The sequence below is a fragment of the Manacus vitellinus genome, unplaced genomic scaffold, assembly GCF_001715985.3.
Source record: "Manacus vitellinus isolate BGI_N305 unplaced genomic scaffold, ASM171598v3 scaffold_130_pilon, whole genome shotgun sequence".
Classification (NCBI taxonomy): domain Eukaryota; kingdom Metazoa; phylum Chordata; class Aves; order Passeriformes; family Pipridae; genus Manacus; species Manacus vitellinus.
Window position 1 is genome coordinate 227,283 of NW_021938954.1, and position 21,788 is coordinate 249,070.

General features: G+C 51.4%; 1 protein-coding gene and 1 long non-coding RNA gene across 4 annotated transcripts; one reads left to right on the forward strand and one right to left on the reverse strand.

The window, feature by feature from the left end:
- The first annotated feature begins 827 nt into the window (after positions 1-827).
- LOC108638841 lies at positions 828-2,072 on the forward strand. The gene is made up of 3 exons (XR_001920105.2): positions 828-902; positions 1,030-1,167; positions 1,991-2,072. It is a non-coding gene; the product is annotated as an uncharacterized LOC108638841 (long non-coding RNA).
- A 3,368-nt stretch (positions 2,073-5,440) lies between these two features.
- Positions 5,441-18,598, reverse strand: ASB10 (ankyrin repeat and SOCS box containing 10). 3 transcript variants are annotated; one of them, XM_029957961.1, is made up of 5 exons: positions 18,166-18,598; positions 14,138-14,405; positions 13,115-13,619; positions 11,737-11,850; positions 5,441-11,496 (listed from the first exon to the last, which is right to left on the reverse strand). In XM_029957961.1, exons 1-5 carry the CDS (start codon positions 18,596-18,598, stop codon positions 11,311-11,313), a joined length of 1,506 nt encoding a protein of 501 aa, XP_029813821.1. In that variant the 3' UTR covers positions 5,441-11,310. The 3 variants fall into 3 exon arrangements, with proteins under 3 accessions (XP_029813821.1, XP_029813823.1, XP_029813822.1); XM_029957963.1 differs by having other exon boundaries at positions 5,441-7,329; positions 18,166-18,545; XM_029957962.1 differs by lacking the exon at positions 18,166-18,598 and adding an exon at positions 15,569-15,859.
- Between the last annotated feature and the right edge of the window lie 3,190 nt (positions 18,599-21,788).

Genomic DNA, 21,788 nt, shown 5'->3' on the forward strand with positions numbered 1-21,788 from the left:
CCACACGCGTCCCCCGGGTGGCGGCCGGTGGCCCTGGTGTGCATCGCTCCGTCTGCAGAGCAAGCGAGACCCGTGTGAGCTGAAAGCTCCTGAGCTGCGGCGAGAGCTCTGCGGCTCCGCCACGCTCTGTGTGTTCGGGGAACATCGCCTGCCCCTTGTGGGGAGTCTCCACGCTAAAGCAGAGGACTTCTCCCCCCAGCTCAACATTTAGGTTGTGCTCCTGTCTACCGGGAGCTGCTCACGGGACCTGCAATATGCTGAGCATCAGGCAAACTAAAGCCCTGCTTCAGAAAAGCGTCGGGATTGCTACGTAAAGCACTTGGACGCTGAGAAATGCCACAGCTGAAGTCGTGTCTGTGCTCACTCTGTATTTTCAGTGGCACGGTGACACACCAGACCTCCGTCTCTCACCTAGGGGTATTCTTCTTTTCAGGCCCCCTGTGTTTTCCTGCCTGCGCTCCCCCTTTGACCAGGGATGCAGTACCTCTGGCTGCTTAGCTACCCAGGCTCCCTGGTGGCATTACTATCTGTATGAACACATGGATTTCTAAACCATCACCTTCTGCTCTGTCCCTGAGGAGATCTGGAACACCACTTTGCTGCAGCCTTGAAGCACATGTTTTGTGTGGGACATGAAAGCCCAGCCATGGAGCTGGACACTTGGATCCTGTGTGGAGTGTGTAAGTTAGGCAAAGTGGGTCTACCAGGTACTCAGCCTTCCTCCACTAAACAGGCACAGTCTGACTCCCCAGGGTCCAGCTATGACATCACAGAGCCTCCTTTTTCTTTCCTGTCTTTTGTGCCTTTCTCTGTGGCACGTCCTTGCAGTCCCAAGGAAATATCCCTCTGCAGTGAGAACTGCCCTGCCCCCAGCCAGGGAAACAAGTGTGGAAAAGCCAATGGTAAAATAATCATCCAAACTCAAATACTGAATCCTAAAATTGAGGCCCACTGGATCCCTGTCACCACTGATGCAAACATCTCCCATCCTTGGATCACTAAGGGAGAGAGAGATGCCTGTGTTTGCAGGTCATCAACCAGTCAGTCCCTAGTCCAGGATGAGGGCCCAGATTCCAGGCTGGGAAGGAAGCTGGCAGTGAGGAGCATTTGGATGGATCCCACCATAGGGATCAGTTGTGATACAAAGGACATGGTCCAGGTCTGCAGGTCAGCATCCATATTCTGTCTGTCCTTGGCCCAGCTCTCCTGGCATGTTTGTGGGAAAGGGACCTTTGGGTTGGAGTCATCTTCATGCACACAGTTTGGGTCCATTCCCTGCTATCACTACACCATGGAGAAAGGGAAAGAATAGCCATGCGTTACTGGATCTCATGACTGCGCCTAAAGAGGCCCAAATCCAGGCTATGCAAACAGCTTCCTGACTCTTGAGCAATGGAAATTTGATCATTTGTTCAATGAACCTTTCCTACGTAACCTTCAACCCACACCTCACACCCTCAGATAGGTTAGCAAGATATTTGAGAGCAACAGGAAACTGCTCTACTCTGTGACCTTGCTGGGAAGCTGAATGAGCTGGGGCGACGTGTCTCCCATGAGGGAGGATGGTGGCCTGTGCCGACAGCAGCAGGTCCTGCCTGAAGCCTGGAGCACAAGCTCCATACTGACTTCTACACATCAATATCTGGCACCCAGTAAGTCCCTACTTGTGTCTCCAAGACAGCTTCTGCTTACCTCATCATACACTTGCATTACCTGCAGCCCCTGTCTCCCTTCAGACATTCAATCTCTGTTCCATGCTGGGAGCAGCAAGGAAAGACTGCTTCCAGAGGGGTGGGAAGCTAGGCAGCAAGGGCTTGAAGTCCACAGGGTGAAGTCCACAGGACCTGAGGAAGGTGAGCAGAGCAGATCTGATGACAGACAGATGCACCATTTGAGTAAGCCCTCATTCCAGAGGGCTGAACCCCCATGAGGGGCGAATGTACTCAGGGTCCAACAGCTTACTCCACTCTGGTTTACTTTGTCTCATCAGACTTTGTAGTAAAGAACGAAAAAAACTCATATGCCAAATCATGAAGCCAAGATTCAGATAAGGAAAGGTTGAAGGACTGCAGAAAAAATTAAAAAGTTGCAAAATAGAGCAAAGATTGTGCTGCTGTATTCCAAGGTGTACATGGAACAGGACAGGGCTCCCACACTCACCATCCTTGCAGGGTGAGCCAACTCAGAGTGAGGGTCCAGGTTGCACATGATAACTCTGTTACTCTTTGGACCTCCACAGGTTTTCCCAGTTTCCGTAACTTCTGTCTAATCTTCCATAGCTTCTTGCTGTCTAGTGAAATGCAGTTTCCATAGCTTCCACTTGAGGCTCAGACCTCCACTGCTCAGTTTGCTCCCTGGACATCTCTCCCTCTCCACACACTTTCCCTGCAGGAAGTCCCTCACTTCTGGTTTATCAGGCTCCATCCCTCCCTTGCAAAGAGCCAGTGCATTCCCTTAATGTACCTTAATATACACCGTCCAACATGCCAGGTACAGCAGAAATATTAATTGTGTGTGCAATTGTAAAGCCCCTGGTCTCATTGCACTCTCAGCTTTTGACAGAGACCTCTCAGGACCTCACTGGGTACATTATCAGACATCAGGCTAAGAAAGAGTCTCAGGGGCACACCTACTCTCTCCTTCTGTTTTGAGGTTGCTGGGTCATGCCTTGTGTTTTCAGCCTCAGCCTGGTTCTGAGTCTCACCAGGCTGGGACCCAAATTCAAGTCCAGTCTCTGCCAGCAGTGCCTTCAGCAATCACAGACCAGCCTGGCCTATCTCATCCTCCGTCATGCCACTGCCTCTGTCCTCAGTCTGCCTTTGCTTTCAATCCCTCTTCTCTGGTTTCTGCATTAGAACTGCTGAAGCTTTTTCCTCCTCCTCCTCTTTGCCGTTCCTTGCTGCAGACACATGATCATGGATGAGTCCATTTGCCTGTTTTTCAGGAGTCAGTAGGCAAGACTGGAAAGTGTCCTGCTCAACACTTGACACTTGGGACACAGTGTCTGTGCTGAAGACCGTGCATGACCTGTCTGGATAGCACAGTGGATCTGCCCTAACTGCAATCTGCTCAGCATAGGCAGAGGCTTCTTAGGGGAAAACCATCAGCCTCTAAAAATGTCCTTGCTTGGAACACAAAAGGGGGATTCTCAGAGGCTGGTAATTTGGGAAAAGTTGATCCTAGGCTACTGGGCAGAAAAAGAACCATCTGGGCCAGCTCTCCTCTCTGAGGTGAGGAGTCTAGAGTGTATTCCTGGAGCATAGGCTGTTGGCCAGGTAGAGGCCAATTAATTTTTGCTGTATCTGTAATGGGAAAAGTTCTGAGACAGACACAGAGCATGGCAACCACAACTGCTACAGTTAAAGTGTAATGACTGACTGGCAAATGAAAGCAGGTCTTCCTAATGGAAACTGCTATGCAGCCTTAACTTTATGCCTCTACCTGCTCCACTTACGATCTCTGCATGGAATCTAGCACAACAGGACTAAATCTAGTCACAGCCTCGAGGCATTCCTGCAATATAGCTGCTAAACATATTAAAAGCAAGCGTAACGTTGCAAAATTATTTACTCAAAGTATGGGAAATCTAGAGATTAGTCTGGCTATGGCCATGGTGCTGTTTGACTGAAGCTGGGCTCCTGCCAGGCACAGACTCTGCTATTGGATGTGCCCAGGACATGGTCCATCAGACCCTGCAGCCACACACAGCCTGGGGTGGGCAAGAGCTCACAGGCAAGGAGCACCCAGGAGGCCCCAGGTGGCCTCTGCAAACATGGTCCCACAGGCTCTCCCTGACTGCAGAGCTGCCCCATGTGCTTCCGTCTTCAGCTTCCGACAGCAAAACCTGTCAGTCATCTGCAGTGGCTATGGAAACCTGCACTCACACCCGGGGAACACATTTCAGAAGCAGACCTGGCAGAGCCATAGCTGGAGCAGTAAGAACCCAGGATCTTCATTAGCAGCGGCAAGAGCAGTCCCAGGTGGATGGGTTTGCTGTTGACAAGATCTCAGAGAAGAAATTTTTGTTTCTGTAGTCTTGGACAAAGCAGGATCCTTTGACATATCTCTTTAAGGATTATTCTTCTTAGGAGAGCCAAGCCCTCTCTCTGTCCTGGGTTTGGATCCTGCTCTGGGAAAGCGATATTAGCCAAACTCTTCAGATAATTTATGGGGCTGCTAAGGCACCAGACTGGTACCTCTTGCACTTTTAGCCTGGAAGCAGCTCTCTCCTAGTGCACTGCTCTGCCCCAGTAATTACTTGAGCAGAGTGCTCTGGATCCTTTAGTTCAGAAGACATCCATCATCTGCAGGTCACTATATGGACATGTCTCATAGCTCTGACAGAACTAAAGAGCCTATGAGCAAACCTGATATTTTCAGAGTGCAGGATGCAGGACTCAGAGCAAAAGGGGTTATGCAGCACCATCCACAATACAGGCTGGCACATGACTAACGCTGTCTTCAGCTGGGAACATGGTCCAGTCCCTGGCACCACTGGAAACAACCTGGCTCTATTGTCTTTGTGCCCTCCCTTCAGGCACTTATCCACACTGATGAGATCCCCTGGAGCTTTCTCTTCTCCAGGCTGAAGAGTTCCAGCTCCTTCAGCCTTTCCTCGTAGGAGAGGTGCTCGGGTAATTTTTCTGTATTTAGATATTGCTATTTTGTCACCACTCAAGTTTCTCCAGCTTCGGGTCCTTGAGGCACTTTTTGTTGGGCATTTCCTTGTCTTCTGACCATTTTTGATGTCCTCCGCTCTCACTGCAAAGTTATATCAAACCTGCTTTTGCTGATTTACACTAAAGTTGCTTTTGCTGACACCTTTGCTGGTAATTCCTTAAGCAACCTGAACCACTCACTCACAGCAAGCGGCTGCAGGGGGCAAGGACGGACAACCCAGAGAGCACCCTTGTGCAAAAGGGGTCTGCTCCCTGGGACTCACCTGCAGAACATGTCCCCGTGCTCACCTCAGGGCCGTCAGCATCTGCTGCAGCACCTCTGGATGGAAAAAGAAGCGGAGGAAGCATTTGGAGTCACGCTCCCAAGGGGGAAGGGGCACTGGGAGAGCTGCTGTTGGGCCAAGCAAGCCCCCAGTGTGAGCCCAGCAGAGCTCTGCGCAGGGCTGATCAGAGGGGCAGTGTTGCTGTCAGGGGTCACAGCCTGCGATGAACACTGAGGTTCCTACTGCCCTGAGCCAGGGCACTTGGGGCCTCCCCATGGGGGATCACAGCCAGGGTCGTGGGGCAGCCCCTGAGGTGCTCGTGTGCTGGGGAGAGGATGGGGTTTGCCTTTGAGTGTCACATCCAGCCCTGAGGTCCTTTGGAACCCCCAACCCCCACCCATCCCACAGGGTGAAACACCATCATCACTGCCAAACAACTGAGATCTCAAAGCTAAAGCTCATGAGGGAAATGGAGTAAGAGCAAATATTTAAGCAACATTATAAATGCAGCATCACCATTTATTCCAGAATGTCTTTCTCAGAAAGCAGTACAGGCAGCAGATTCAGAGCTCAAAGCTGACAGAACCAGTACAAACCAGTGGGGCCAAAATGAAGGAAACTAAGGGGAGGTCAGAGGTGTCGATGAGGTGTCAATGGAGTGAGCAGTGTTGGGAAGGGAAACTGGGGCTCATTATCCTGGGCCGAACACAGTCCCGGCAGGGAGAGCACAGTGCAGAGGAATGACAAGACTGTGGTTCACAGATCTGTAATTAATCAGTCTGATCTCTTTGGGACTGGGCTGACCACCGTGCAGGATGAACCCTGCTCTGGGCTAGGGCAAAGCCTACAGCGATTTTTAAAAAAACTAGAGATGAGAAATCTACATCCACCATGACAAGCTGTTCTAAGATGCAATTAACTAGAAGATTAATTGCACTTGCTATTAAAAATGTGTTTCATTTCTAATCCTAATTTCTGTGTTTGCCCAGCTCCAATTTCCAGCCACTGGGTCTAATTTTACCTCCAAGTGCCACTTGGAAAGCCTGGCAGTGCTGAATGGACGCTGCAGGGAGGTTTGGCAAGGCACAGCAGGGTCCAGCAGCAGGTGGCAGGAGGTGATGGAGGGTCCCTCAGTTCTCCATGGGAGTGGGATCCTAGCCCCTCCCACCCCGTGAACCTGGCACTGGAGAACAGGAGCCCACAGTTGCACACAGGACTCCAAGGAGCAACCATGGTGTGCCCAACCCCAACCCCTCTGCAGCTCCTGCTGCCAAGGAGTCACTGCAGCCCATCACCCACCCACGGTGCTCCTCTGAACCTCTCCAGCTTCTCAAACTTTCTGACACCTCAACCCCAAAGCAGGATGCCCCAGCAGCAGAGAGAGCAGAGACCTGCAGGTGCTGGGCCCCAGCCCCAGGTGACTGTGTGCCACACACATTCTGCATAACGAAAACCAAGAACTCAGTGAATATTTCTGCTCTGCATTTGAAACAACAATGTGTAATATTCATATTTTACAGTGGTAATGAAATACTTTCTATTCCATCAGTAATTAAGGAAGATGCTAAACTGTGTAAGTAACAATTTTTATAATGTGCAGGAGAAGAGCTTACATCCAAGAGTATTTAACTGGCTAATGAATTCACTAAACCATTTATTTTTTTCTTTATAACAAATCATGGCACACTGGGGAACTTAAGATTACTGGGGGGAAAAAATCCGATGTCTTGTCAGTATTTAAGTGTTCACATGGATATCCAGGAAACTACAGATCAGTTAGTTCAACATACATCTCTAGCCAATCACAGACAAGCAACCAAAGGATGTCCTGGGTAAATTAGCAAAAGCTAGAATCCAATTTAACCTAATTCAAAAAAGGTACTTTCATATGACTTTATGTAACTTTTTTGTAAGCCTAGAAGTTTGATACAGCTAATGAGAGACAGAGTATGCTTAGATTCCTGTGAGTCATTTGACTTAGTTCTGCAGGACATTCTAATATGAAAAATTAGCTGTATGCTGCAGGCAGTGGGCTCAGCATTAAGAGATCCAAAAGAACTGGGTGACTGAGAAGACTTATCCTACACAGCCATTTGACAGGTGTATTTCTAGCTCTATTATCTTTGCATCTCAATGTTACAAGTTGTTAGCAATCAGTGAGAAATAAAGAACAGTTGCTGATAAAATTACTGGAGTGGATAAAAATGAATTGTTGGGATGGTAAAAGTAATATGTGGCACTTACTCAAGACAACCTGATCTTGGTTGCTGGAAACACCAGGTACATGAACAGGCTGATTTGTGCCTCCAAGTATAAGGTGCAACATACAGGAAAGAAGAATGGGGCTTCACTTTAAATCAAGGACAGCATCCCCGACAGTAACGAGTCTGAAAAACATTAAAGGTTGTGACATGTGCCACCTGAGCACAGACAACACTGAATTCAGGGCAGCGCTGCCCAGGCCTCCTCTGGGGCTGTGCAAATGGTCAAGTGATGTCAAATACAAATCCAAGGCTCCTGAGCATTCGTGTGGATCTCACATCCACAACAGAACAACCCTTAGACAATCACAGCCAAACCCCCTTTTGAGTGCTGTGCACAGCTGTCCTCCCTCCATCTCCAAAGGATGCACTGGGACCAGTAACAGCCCAGGGAAAGCCTGTGGGTGTAGTAGGGGTTGGGTGACAGCTTCCACATAGGAACAGCACAGCTGAATAGAATTCCAGCCTGAGTAAGGAGAGAAGGGGCAGGGATCTGTATAGTTCTGAATAATATGATGAAGAGGAACAGACAATAGGTACCCATATATTCTTGGAAAACAAGAGTTAAAGGGCATCAAATGAAACACAGTGGTAACAGCAGAAAGATAAATAAAAGGAGGTGATCAACACACTGTGCAATTCAGCTCTCCTTGCCACAAGGACATCAGAATGCTCAAAAACACACAGGTCCAAAAAGTGACCGTTCAAATTTATGGCAGAAAGACCAAATCTCTCCACAACCAATAAATACAAAGCTGCCTTTTTGACTCAAAAGTAACTACAATGTAGATTACAAGTGTAGGGTGGGGACAGACATGCTGGGGAAGAGCTTTTCTCTACTTGCTTTGTCTGTTGTCCTTCTGTAAATACCACTGGTTTACTAGTCTGCTCCTGTTATGGCCTGCCACTCTCTTTCCCAAGGAACAGGAAAGATCAAGTAAGAGTCAAGCAGGTGCTCGAGGTTGGGAAGCTGCAGGGAGGTGCTGATTCTGCTGATCTCCCAGAAGAGGGTACCAGGGATGGGCAGTGCTTTGGCTCCACAGGGAGGGTCAGAGCAGGATCCAGGGGCTGCAGCTGGGCTGGGATTGAAACTTCTATCTAGAACTGGGATGATGTTTTACCCCGAGCACACCACTCAGATGGTTGCACTGAGAATGCAGTGATGGACTTGCACCTTTCCAGCAGTCCTGAGAGTGCCTCTTGCCATGAAAAACCCAGCTGGATGCTGAAGCAGGAGCAGTAGCCTAAGACATTCCCAGCAAACCCAGCAGCTTCCTGTGCCTGCGGCAGCTGGTAAAAACACACCAGAACCACGCCCCTGTGCTAACAATGCCTCATGCTCGCTGTCCTCAGTGGAGGCCACAACCTTCCCACTCAGGATGGTTATACTTCCCTGGCAAAACTGTCCAAGCAAGTACACCCAATGCTGCATTAGGAATTTCCCATTCTGACACCTGAGAAAATAGCAGAGCCTGTTAAATTGCCAGAATGTGCTCTGGGCCATTAAACCTTTTTAAGTCTCTTCTTGTAAATGTTTTTGAAAATCAATTGCTAATAAATTAGCATAACTGAGTTAAACTTGGAGCATTTGCTCTTAGTCTGCTCTTAGCTAAAACCTTTCTGCTTGTTTCAGCTTGAAAAAAGTGCTAAAGCTTTTCTGGTGGGTTGATTGGAATTGGTTTGGTTTTTTTCCCCCAGTAATCCTGGTCCCTCTGTAAAAGGTTCTCCCCTTTTCCTACCAGCCTCACATTCCTTGAAGTTATCCCGTGGTACCACAAACAGTGAACTCACGCCCTTTCAGTTTCAGTGGGAACACAGACAAAATTCAGTCTATGAAGACTGTGCCCAGGGATGGCTTGTCCCTCTCTCAGCCCTCTGACCTCAGCCCTCCCACGCACACTGGGACACACTGCCTGCAAACCCGGTGGCTCTGAGAAGAGCCCTGGAAATGCACCTGCAGCCTCACACGGGTCCTTCACTGCAGCAGGTGCCCGTCTGGGCCATAACACCTTCATCCAAGGAGGACTGGGATGTGCCAGGAGCTGACCAGCCTGCTTGTGCAGGAGCTCCCTGTGCCCTCGTGTGTGCAGAAACCAAACCCTGCAGGTTCTCCTCTTCCCACCGGAGCTGTCCTCATCACCCAGTGCAGAGCAGCCTCAGAACCGGCAAAAGCAGCCAGCCAGACCCCAGGAATGCCTGTAAGCTTAACAGCTGCAAGTTAACAACTACAAAATAAAGCAAACCATTAAATTCAACCTTTCCCTCTCCTTAAGGTGATATTATTTTAGTGCCTGAGCATGCTTTACTGATCACAGGCATAGGGACAGTGCTGGAGAGAAGGACCGTACACCTGCCACATGTGCTGCTCTGCATTCTGCCTTCAGACTGGGACACTGGGTCAGGCTAAGGCAATTCCAGACTCTGCTGCCACCAAAAGGAACAGGCCCTCCTTTTTCTGCTCCTTGTCCAGCCACAGACATCATCTGGCTAAAAATGAACTCTCTAAAGTGCTGATTAGACTTTGGGAACAAGACCACTGGACCTGATCCTATAAACAAATCACCTGAGCAGACAAGCCAGCTCAGCCAGAGGAAGGAGGTGACTTCAGGTTGGGTTCCTGCACTGGTTTGAGGGAAATGCACTTACTGGTCTGTGGTGAGAGGGTGGGCCATTATCACAGTATTTTAAAAGCTTTGGCTCCCCTGCTTACTTCATCCCATCATGGTTTGTCACATTGAGCCAACACCTTACCTCTCTGCCCCTGGATGCCATAAAACACATCGTTAAACCTTTTTGAGATATACTACTGCAGTAGTACCCACACACAGGCAGCCACAACTGCTTTCCCAAAACCTTTTGTGTGCTTGTACCATGTAGACACATCCCTCTTGTATCCTGTTAGCATTCCTGCTGTGGTGCATCAGGAATGGCATGATGAACTGCGTGGAGGGATTTTGGGCTCACCACCTCAGAGCAGTAGGGCCTTGGCTATGTAAAGTGACAATAACTGGGGGCACAGAGCTACACCCCATGTCCCCACAGAGGCAGGAACAGACACCAGCATTGGGTCTGTCAAACTCCTTCACCCTCAGAGCTGTACATTCCAGTGTCCTGGCACTGACATGGCCACAAACAGAGGCCTTTGCAGGACAAGTGCAGTGAGAGGAGGGACCCTCAGTGCTGCTCTGGGTACCTGTGCCAGCCACGGCAGTTCAGGTACTCCTTGAGGCAGAAGCAGAAATGGAGTTCACTCTCAGCAGATCTTTAAAGAGTAGCTGGTACTTTGCTTTCTTTACAACTGTGTCCCTTTACCTTGTCTGGAGTGTGGTGCAACCCAGGCAGCAGCACACGGTCCCATACGGTGCTCAGGGGTGGCTGCTCTGTGCCCAGGAGACCAGAGTTCTTAGGGAACGTTCCTCCTCACCCTGCAGTCGGGTCCTCAGTGCTGCACAAGCACTGCTGTCCTGACCCAAGCTGCTAAACCAGGTAACCCAGACAAAGTACCTCCATGAAAAGGGGTTGTTTGGGACCTGCAGCTCCACACCCACCACACATTTCCCTCTGACAAGCAGGTTCACAGGTCCAAAAGCGCACATGACACCACCCGTGGCACAGCACATGCGTTAGCTCTGTCAGGACAGTCTTCAAGGCAAGGCAGAAGTTGTACCCAGGTAGGTACAACTGTACCTTTGGGTACAGATTGTAAACAACTTGACTAAAGACAGGATCCCAACAACTGCCCAAGGCACCAGAGCTGCCTGGTAAAGGTTAGAGTTTTTAGATTTGGGATAGGGAGACTTATATCCTACAACTAAGCCTATGATCCATGTGGTGTATTTGCTCCTAGTCCCACAAAATGCCCTAATCCCCATATCTTCATTTTCTTATTCTGGAGTCTGTCCTGAGTAATATGGACAAACAGAATGCTCCAAAACAGGAGCATGAGGCAGAGCACAAGACTGACTGGGACACAGTGACAGGCACAGAGGGTTGATGTGGCCTGGCAGGAGGGGGTGAGGGGAAGGGGATAGCTGGGAAGGCACCGATTGCATCAGTGGGGATGGAACATCTTCACAGAAAAGCACAGCAAGACTGGAATCACAGCCCTCAGTAGAGAACATCCTCGAAGCCGAGCAGCAGGAACTGGTGCAGGGCACTTGGCAGGTGCAGCTGGGACAGAGCCAGAAGCAGCCGGCCCTCCAGGAGGGTCCTGAGGGTGCAGCGAGCCAGGTGCTGCAAGGAGCGAGGTCTGTGCTCCAGGGAGAAGAGAGACTGGTAGAAAAGTGGGTATTTCTACAGAGGGAAGAGAGGACCACAGGCAGAAAAACCTGAAGATATCATCCTGGTAGCAGAGGTAGAACCAGACACCCATTTGCCTTACTCACTGCTGTGCATCCTCCCTGTCCCCAACAGTGCCATCCCTGTGTCCTGCAATTTCCTGCCCACCCGCACCAGCCCCAGTTGACCCTGCGCCCCCATCTCCAGATCCTGGACATGTGTTCTCCAGCCAACAACAGGCTCTTGTTCCCTCACCTGTACGACCTCCACTGGAACTGCTTCCACCCAGTCCTCGGAGACGCGCACGCGGGTGTAGCTGTTCACCAGGGCCTCGATGACGCGTGGGCAGGTGTGGCAGTACCGCAGCACCTGCCAGGGAGAGAGCAGGTGAACACCATCAGGTAAGGTCCTGCAGGCCCCACTGTCACCTCCTAGAATGCTGCTCAAACCCAGATGTGGTAAATCTGGGGAACTCGCATCCTTCCCTCGTGCCAACCCAGGAGAGCAAAGCAGGCACAAAGCTCCAGAGCGTCCCTCCTGTGAAGAGGGTGACTGAGCCATCACCCAACATGCACAGCACAGCTGCTTTCAGCACAACTGGGTCCCCACAGCCTCTCCTCAGGCACAGAGACCAGTGCACGCAACTAGGATGATGATCTCAATCGGCCTCACTGATGCAATTAGCTTGTAAGCACCAATGCTCTGCTGTACACCAGGCTCCTTTCCTCATGTTTTGGTGGTTGAAGCATGAGCCATTCTGAGTCAGGGACTGACACCTGTTTTATGAGCAGCCAGACCATGGTACTCTGTGCCTCTGTTGAGGGCTGCACTTGGGTCTCAGGAATACAGGATTGTGCCTGTTTGGCACAGGGCTGCAGAGACATCCCATCCCCATGTCCTAAGCAGTGTTGTGCCCATGCCAGAGGCTGCACAGAGCCGCAGAAGACATCACACTTGTACAACGTGTCTCTGGTGTGTCCCATGTCCATGCAGGTACAGGTGACACACTGACTCTGCGTACCTCACAGCAGTGCAGCCTTTGAGCACAGCCCACCCAGGCACAGTCGAACAGAGACAGATCCCCCGGCTCTGGGCTCCCGCTCCCCACGGCCCTGGCCAGCAGTAGCTGTCAGAGTCTATTCTGGCTGTACCAGTGATCCTCATTATCTGGCGTTAATAGGAGATTAATTAGTGTTAATTGTTGATTTTCCTGTATTTTCCCAAAGGGGAGAGCAATCTGCTGATCTCCGGGCTGGGTAATTATTGCACTGCTCAGGAATTAAGACAGGAAATTAACCCTTTATCTGCTGGTGTCTCCCAGAGACAGCAGGAGCTGGAGGGTGTGCCCCTGAGAGGAAATACCTCCAGAGGAAAAGGGCCAACACTTTCCAGAGCAAGGTGATTATGGAAACCGGGTGAGTACTGTCCACACAGTTTAGCACACAGAAGCAGGAGAGTCCTACAGGAGAAGTCATCAGGGATTCCCATACCAGAAATGACAGTTCTCTCTCCCCAGTCCCTGGGCAGAGCAAGCAGGACAGCAAGCAGGCTGCGATGGAAGGAACCCTGCTGTGACCCTCACTCACACTGGGGCCCTGATGTCCACAGCCTTCCCCTCCCACCAGCCTCGCACCTTAAGGAGGGAGCCCGGCCAGATGCGGACAGCGCCGTGGTTGAGCAGGGCTCGCACCACGAGCTCCGGGCGATGCTGCAGTTTGTAAGCAGCTACTTGCAGGATATTGTGCAGGGCCGTGTTGCCGCCGTAGTTCATGACATTGACGTTTGCACCCCAGGCCAGCAGTAGCTCTGTGATTTGAGCGTTAGCATTCTTGCAGGCCAGGTGAAGCGGGTGCTGCCTGTCCCGATCGGCAGCGTTGATGCTGGCACCACTCTCCACCAGCAGCTGGCACACCCGGTAGTAGCGGTCCATGTCACGGGGCTCATGGTGCTGAGCACAGGCAGCGTTCAGTGGTGTTTGTCCCTCCTCATTCTTTGCCTCCAGCTCTGCCCCGTGGCGCAGAAGGAGCTGGACGTGCTCTGCCAGGCCGTGCCGTGCTGCCACATGCAGGGCTGTGTCATCCTCCTCCTCTGTCCGACTGTTGGCACTGGCACCATGCTGCAGCAGCAGCCGGACACACCTGCGTGGGCCAAGGTGACTTGATGACCTACTCATCTCCATCTCCCATCCTACCTCCCAGCCCCCACATCTGTACCATTCCACAGCTTTCACTTGTCCCAAGAGTGAAAAATCCCTGCTCCTCATGCCCTGGAGCAGCAGTTTTAAGCCATGATGACTGGTGAGCAGAGATACTGTTGCCTAATCCAAGCTAACTCCTGCACAGAAGTCTTAAAGTGTTGTCCCACTTGGCACCTGTTCATCTGCCCACTGGATCTGCATGGGAATGCCCTGAGTCACACAGTGTGATCATTGGCTCTCGGTGGACGGCCAGAGAGCAGCACCTGGCTCAGCTGTGTCAGCTAAGGACTTGAGCTTGCAGTCACCTGTATGACCTCAGAGGTGATCCTGGCCCAGGAACAGGCATCAAGGCCGTCTCATTCAGCTGCACCCACCAGCAGGGATGAGGAGGGGCCCCTCCTACGTGGGATGAGACTCGAGGGGGAGGAGGGCCAGCTGTGCCCCCGGGGCAGAACTCACTCAGTGGAATCTGGGCTCTTGCAGAGGTGCAGGGGCCTGTAGCCATCCTCGGAGACAGCCTCGGGGTCGGCTCCCGAGCCCAGCAGCAGGCGCACGCAGTCGGTGCTGGCGGCTGCACAAGCCTCGTGCAGGGCCGTCTTGCCCCCCGGGGCAAAGTCGACGGCAGCGCCCCGGAGCAGCAGGAGCCGCAGGCAGTCGGTGTAGCCCCGGCTGGCCGTGATGTGCAGGGGTGTGGTGAGCTCCTGCTCATAGCTCAGAGACCACAGTCCTGCAAGGAAAGAGAGGTCAGGGAGCCACATCCAGCCACAGTACACAAAGACCTGCCCTTTCCCACAGGGTACCTGATGTATGTCCCCCCTAAGAGACTTGAGTTTCTCCTCAAAGTCCCTTCCCTGCAAGGCCCCTGTATTTGGAGTGACCAGCCAAAGGCAGAGATCAGTGGAAGGCTCTCAGGCTGCACAGCCCTGCTGACATGGAGCTCCAGGGAGCAGGAGCCCAGGGCAGAGGCTGTTCCCAGGCAGTGTACTCCTCACCTGCAGCCCAGGTGGGCACATGGGGTTTCTGTTGTCAGAAGCACGGTGGAAGAAGGGCCTGGGGCACCACTGGGGCTGAAGGCAGTGAGGTGGCTGGGATGAGCACCATGCATGAAGCATCACAAACACAAGGAACCAGGCAGTAAAACAGAGAGGTGTCAGAGCCAGCTGCCACACACACAGAAGATTCAGCTGAGCCCTGATGAGGGTGCAGACAGCAAGATTCAGCAGAGATGGACATCTAGGGCCCGGGAGAGCAAGGGGCTGAAATGGATCAGCTCTCAAAGATGCTGACTCAACTGGAACCATCGCTGAGCTGGAAAACAACCTGCAGATGCTACAGGAAAAGGGCTCCTTAACCCAGACTTCTGGCTGCCCACCCAGGCTGGGCTGGAGGACATGGCCCAAACTGCACAGCATGTTCAGCGCTACATCCTCTCAGCTCCTTCTTACAGAAGCAGCATGTGGTCAACTGTGTTTCCCAGGTCCAAGTTTAAGCTGAACCATCTGGAGGACCTAACACAGGGCTGTGACCATCCTTTGTCCAGCACAACAACAGGACCCAGCAGCCCAGCACACACACAGAGCACAGGCACACAGAGCTTGGCTGCAGGGCTGGTCACAGAGATTGACTCCCCTTTGCCCCGTGGGGAACCCAAGCAGTTCCCAAGCCCTTACACAACTCCTGTGAGAGGGGCCAGGTTTCCTGGGTGCACCCCGTGCTTCAGACACACATGCACACTTTCACAAGATGCACAGGAGAACCTGACCGCATCCCCGTGCTCTCACTTCCCTTTGCACTCCTCCATAACCCAAGCAGCTCCTGTAACACACAATTCCAACAACAGCAATGTCCCACAGCTCATGCCAGAGGCTGAGCCCCACTGCCCCCACATACTCAGCCCACGCGGGTTGAACCGGTAGTTCTTCCACTCTTCCAGGTCACTGGTGTCAAACACAGCACTGGGGCTCAGGTTGTTCTGAGGGTTGCTGAGGATCTCGGCCACAATCTCCTGATCCCCAGTCAACAGGGCCTCCCAGTACACCTGGGCAGGGCCAGCTACCTGCTGCGTGCGGATGGGCTCCTGGCTCTCACCTCCTCTGCCTGTGATGCTGCCCATGACAAGCACCCTGACCCTTCTCAGAGACCAGGGCAGGACCTGCTTGTGCACCCCAGCCAGGCTCCGAGCCTGTGGGCACAGCCCCACCAGCACCCTGTGTTCTGGCCGAGGGGCTGCCTGTCTGCCCAGGGTGCTCCGCAGGGAGGGGGGACATGTCACACCCCTCTTTGGCACAGCTCAGGTCTCAGCTAATCTATTCTGGGAAACCTTGTGACCAAACACAGGCCAAGAGGCTGATAAAGGCTCTCTGCTCACACAGCAGTACCTCTGCAGTGCCCCACCGTGAAGGGAAAGCCCCAAGCAGGGCAGGGGGACCTGAAGGGTAGAAATGGGGACAGGACGTCACTAAGACAGCAGAGGGGGAAGTTGTCTCATGCTCAACCAGTCTGCTGTCATCCAGTGCTGCCAGACCACAACAGCACAACCCCATCAGTCCTCTGCTCTGTGCACATCTCCACGCCCTCACCCACCCTTCTGTTCCATGCATAACTCCTTGCCTTCGCCCACCACTCTGCTCCATGCACATCTCCAGCACTGCACACCAACTTCCCAGTTCCACCTGAGCTCTTGGCACTAGTCAGGTTTTTAAAAAAGCCATAGGACAGCTCCTTATAATCAAAGCCAAAGGAGAGGTAGAAATAGTCATGGGGATCAGAAATATTGAAGGTAATTATCCTTTAGACTCCTTTCTTCTTTTCCTTGATATCCAGCTTTGCAGAGAGCCCCTGCATGACTTCAGTGCTCCCTTTCCATCCTTGGGCACTCTCCCCACTCGAGGTTGCTCACTGCTGGCATGTCACCTGAGATGGAGTTTTCCTCTGGCCCCACTTGGCTGCACACACCCACCCTGCCCACTGAACAGTGTGCATTGCTAACTTACTGTGTGTTTTGTTGACAATGTGTGTTCTAGAGAACACATCAAACTGCATGGAAGGCTACTAAGTGTTCGGTTTAATTTTGTCATAGAACTACTTAGATCGTGCAGCTAAACACAAGTTAAGTGACCCCAATAGACCACCAAGCAAAAATTACCAGGGGACCAGAGCAGAGTGTAAGACAGGGAACTTTACCCTTCTCAGTAATGAAAATAAATGAGCAAGTTCTATACTGACAGTCCCCAGCTCATTCTATCTCAGCATTCACCCTCACTAACTAAAATGCTGCCTGTGAAAGGGTAAAAAGAGGGAAGTATCTGGCAGATGTTCTCACCTGATGGAACCCTTTCTCCAAAGATAGAAGCAGACATCTCAGAAAAGCTTGAGGTTCCCAGTCACCCATCAGGGAGGCAGAAAGTTGTATCAGTTAACATCAGTGACACTAGACAGTTTACACTTCCTCTGGGCTTTTTAAAATATCAACAGGGGTGACTTGGGAAAGACCAGGTCACTAGAACCTAACGTTAAGGTCATTGGCTGGGTCAGTTTTAAGAATCTGAACCTACAGACCAGTGAGATACAGAGCCAAGCCTCAGGTAACACAAAGGTTTATTTTGATTTTTGTTCTACATCCTCAGCTGATAAATTTGACAGCACATTTTCATTCTGTGCTTGATGAATTTGGTTGGATTTTTCACATCTTGGTGATAAGAACAATTTCTGTGCAAGATCGTTTTACATCATCTGTTCCGTTTTCTCTGGTGCAAGACAGTTATGACCCCTCCACACCTGACACTCCTAAATTCTGGGAGTCTGCCTGTACCATGTCACTAACAGAGAGCAGGAAGGACAGAGGAATGTCCAGGCTTCTCAGTACACCTCTCCCTTGAACACATCAGCTGCCCTGCTTGCTGAGAAACTCATAGATGACATCAATGAGGAGGGAAGTAAAAAGGACCACAGAATGTGGAAGCATGCGTGGTAGACACAAGATGTGCCTGGGCAAGGTACAGTGAGGTGTACAGATGGGAGGAAACACCAAGGATGATCAGGTCCTACCTTCTGTCACTCAGGACAAGCTTGCTTCCACCATCTTTCTGCCAGGTTGGATTTCTGCTCCCCTTGTGAAATCCATCTCATGGAACAGAACAGCTTTCCGACACCTTCTCACTCAGGCACTCTCTCCATCTCACACATTTACCATCTATCCCAGCAGTCTCTATCCAGACAATCCTGATGATGTGCCCCACTGACAGCCCTTCCAAGGGCCCTATTCTCACCATTTCCTCATAGATCTGTCACTGGCCATCTTTAACAAGCCTGCTACCATTTGTTCTACAGCCTTGGAATCCTCCTCCCTCATCCAAAAGCCATTCTTCCCAAATACCTGTTCCACCACCAGGGATTCCTCTCAACACTTTTCTGAGGAGCCCACGCCCTTTCTCTGGGCCACATCCTGGGCACTTTCTGTTCCCCATGTCCCAGCCCCACACACCCACCACGTTTCCTGCTAGTCCAGCGCAGCACATCACCCCTGGTCTCAATGACGAGATTGACGGCCGCGCTCTTGGTGAAGTACTTCTGCACCGCGTCCAGGTCTCCAGTGAAGAGCGCGTTCTGGACCAGCAGATCCCGGCACTCCAGTGGCTCCAGGCGGCTGTGCTGGCAGCCCCGGCCATCGGGGCTCAGGCTGTGCTCACTGCGGTGGCACCGGGACCTTGCACGGGGAGGATACTTCCAGTGATCCGGCTGCAGCAAGTGCTGCGTGGCAGAGCTGAGGGGGAAGGTGCAGTCCATCATGGGGAACAAACTGGACAACTCTGAGCCACACAGTAAACAAGCTGCTGCAGGAAAGAGCCTTTGTCCAAGGGTTTGACCTTTGCAGGTTGCTCCTGAGTTCCAGCTCCCCAGTGTCCAGCTGGATTCAGGCATAGGCCTGACTCACCCAGTATAAATAGTCCAGCTTGGCAGCTCCTCATCACCACCTCCCTTATTTTCAGCTGCTCGGTGCAATCACCAGCACAGAGTAGGCACAGATTAGGTAGCAGGCAGCCTGGAATCACTGTCTATGTGCTTGTTTGCTCTGCCGAGTCCCTGCTCTGCTCTGTGCTACTGCAAGAAAGGAACAGATGAGAGGGGACAACCACAGAGCTTGGGAAAGATCTGGAGCAGACACAGTGTCAGAAGCCATAAGGGACTGAGGACAGAGCCCTTCCCTGAAACAACTCCACAGGGACAAAAAGACCCTCACAAATCCCACATACTGCTCTGAGAACCAGTCCCTTCCCCTGGGGCAGTGAGGCCCTGCCTCAACACCTCCTTTGCTGCAGGACCTACCCAGGAGCCAGGCAGGGGCCCTCAGTGGGTCCTTTCTGTCCTGTTTCTAGAGCAAAACCAAAAAGCCAACAGGTCCAAGAGCTCCCAGACTGATGTAGGCACTAGGAATGAAAATGCCACTGTAAGCATTTTCACACAAGTTCTGTCTCTCCCTCCAGACACAACCACAGCCCAGACACACCTAGAGAGACCTTCCCAGCCTCACTCACACTCACTTCAGCTTGCTCAGCACCCCACAGAACCCATGACAAGTACATTTGCACACACATGCCCAGGGCCCTTTTTTCTTCTGTCTACACACCAATCCTAAACCCTCTCCCCACACAGTGGTCTGGTCCCCTTCTGCACACACAATGCCAAAAACAGAAACAGCTGTCCTGTCCCAAGACAGCAAAGTACAAAGCTAAGAGTTATTTGTTACCTCGATTTTTTTTTTTCCTTTCTTGTATTTCCCTCGTGCCTCCTTCACTTCTGCTGTCTCTTGCACTGCCTGGAGCCACTCTTTATCCAGGGCTGTCTTCAGTTACCAGTCCTGCAGAGAAAGCAAACATGCAAGGGGTAAAGCAGGCTGCAAAGGAGGACCACAGCATAGAAGACAGAAGCAAGTCTCTGAACCTGCCTGTTCAAAGACTGCCAGGTCTCTGAACAAAGCAGAGAGCCCACGAGAGGACACCGTGGCATAAAGGAGAAAAGAGAGCACAACAAATAGCCAGTCTCCTCTGGCCAGGTGAGGGGCTCAGTACAACAGCCCTAACTTGGGGGACTTGGAGTACAGGAAGCCTGGATTCTCTTAGAGATGGGGAAAAAGAGAAACTAAGGAGAACTCTTAGTTCCTCTTCAAACTACCTTTCCACCTTCTGCTGCTGCCACCACTGGAATAAAGCTGTCATGCTTCCCCCATACAGGAGTGTCCATTTACACACAGTGAGAGGCAGGACAAAGCATATCTGCCCACAGAAGACAGACTTAGGGAGAGTATCTAGTTACTGTTAAAGTCACCTATGTAAACTACAAGCCTAAAGATGTAACACATGGCCCTGCCAGATTAGAAACTACCCAGGGAACCATGATTTTATGCAGATACTGGCTGGTCATATACACTAACATGATGTACTAAATACTGCCACCTTTAGAAGGCCCTGATGACACAGAGAGGGCCACTGGAGCCCATACTATGCAGTAGAACTGCATAGTTGAACTGTGAGATCTTCATTATCTACCTTAAGCATTAACAAACCCTGGTTTTGCTTCACTGTTAAACCTTCTGGAGTGAAGCCAAAAGCAAAGCATACACCTCTACAATACAGCAGATAAAATGAGCTAACCCAAAGAGCTTGTACCCTGAGCAAGAAGGAGGACTAGCAGCCAGACCCTGCTGATCTGCAAAAGGCAAATGCAGTAGCTGTGGCAGCTGCTGTGCTTTGGAGGAGCACAGAGTCCCTCCTGTAAGCAAAGGCAGCAGAGAGATCTCACAGAGCTTCAGACCAGGCTCCAAGGAAAGAATGATTAGACCGTGTCTGATCCTCAGAACATCACTGAGCTCATGGACAACCAGAGCTATGAAACCTGGGGGCTGGGCTAGAGAGCCTTTTGTGGGTAGGGAAAGGTCTTCAAACATTTCTCAGGTCTGCTCTTGCACAGCAGCACATGGTTGGAGTGGCAGTCACCCTCAGTTACATCCTCTCTGCTGCTCAGGACCAAATTGCTGTGACAAAAAAAAAAGCCATTCTGAAGAGCTTTTGGGGCTCGCTCACTTCTGACTCAAGCAAGGCAGCAGCTCCTGGAAGGGGCCCTGGCCAGGACAGCACACAGCAGGGATTGTGAATTGCATTATTGGAAATAATGGGTTTCTAACCCAGTCAGAGGGGATGTTTGAATATACAAGCTAACAGTCCACCTCTCTCTCACTTCCTTCCTAGATTATTACAAAATTCACTTTTTCCATTCCCCACACAGATTACTGCAGCAACTTTGCTAGCTACAGTGTCAGAGGCCTTCACCAAAGCCAGAGTAGAAGGGCCCGAATGGGGACCACCAGCAGAGACTTTCCCAAGCAGTCAGTTCCAGGTGAGCCAGACCCAACTGTACCCACAGCCTTTCTCAATTACTTAAAAAAGCCTTACATTCCCACCTGTGGCACCTGAAACACTGGGCTCTTTTCCTGACCTTACTGCCTTCCTTGTGTGGCTTCTTGTCTTCCATTGCCACTCTGAGTATCTGTGGCTCCTCTCTCAACAGCTCACCATCAACCTGGAGAAAAGGTGACCTCAGCATAGCAGGCTCCTGGCTCACCTCTAACATTCCCCTGTTCTTCAGCTCCAGCCAGGAGCACTGTCCCTAAAGGCCACAGCACCTGTCAGTCACTCCCAGCCTAACTCCCACTTGCACAGGGACACAAGTTGCACAGAGCAGTGATAAGCTGAGCTTTATCCAGGAAGAAATAGCCATGAGCAGCTCTGCCCTCAAATCCTGGAAATGACTAAAGCCTTCCTATTGCCCTTCAGCATCTCCAAGCCAAACACCCACATAGATGCCAAGTAGGAAAGTCTACAGGGACAATGAGGATGCTGAGGGCCCACGGCCCTCAGGCAGAGACAGGGGTGCCAGAGCCTTCCATTGCCTATCCAAAAAGCAGCCAGCCAGGCCACTGTGCAAGAGGAATAGGTGTCAGAACACAACATGTCCTTAAGTATGTGGGGGCTTGATCCTCACTCCACTAATGCTTGGCCACAAGGCAGTGCCAAGAAAAACCACAGCTAGGACCCTGGCTAGAAGCAGCTGAGCA

What these genes read in the sequence shown, in the direction of transcription:
- ASB10 (XM_029957961.1), bottom strand. Translation starts at nt 18,598, where the DNA reads ATGCCTGAATCCAGCTGGACACTGGGGAGCTGGAACTCAGGAGCAACC. An exon ending in AAGAGCCCAGATTCCACTGA is followed by an intron (nt 13,620 to 14,137) that starts GTGAGTTCTGCC and finishes TGGCCCACGCAG; the next exon opens with GTGTGTCCGGCTGCTGCTGC. An exon ending in TTCCAGTGGAGGTCGTACAG is followed by an intron (nt 11,497 to 11,736) that starts GTGAGGGAACAA and finishes TTCCCTCTGTAG; the next exon opens with AAATACCCACTTTTCTACCA.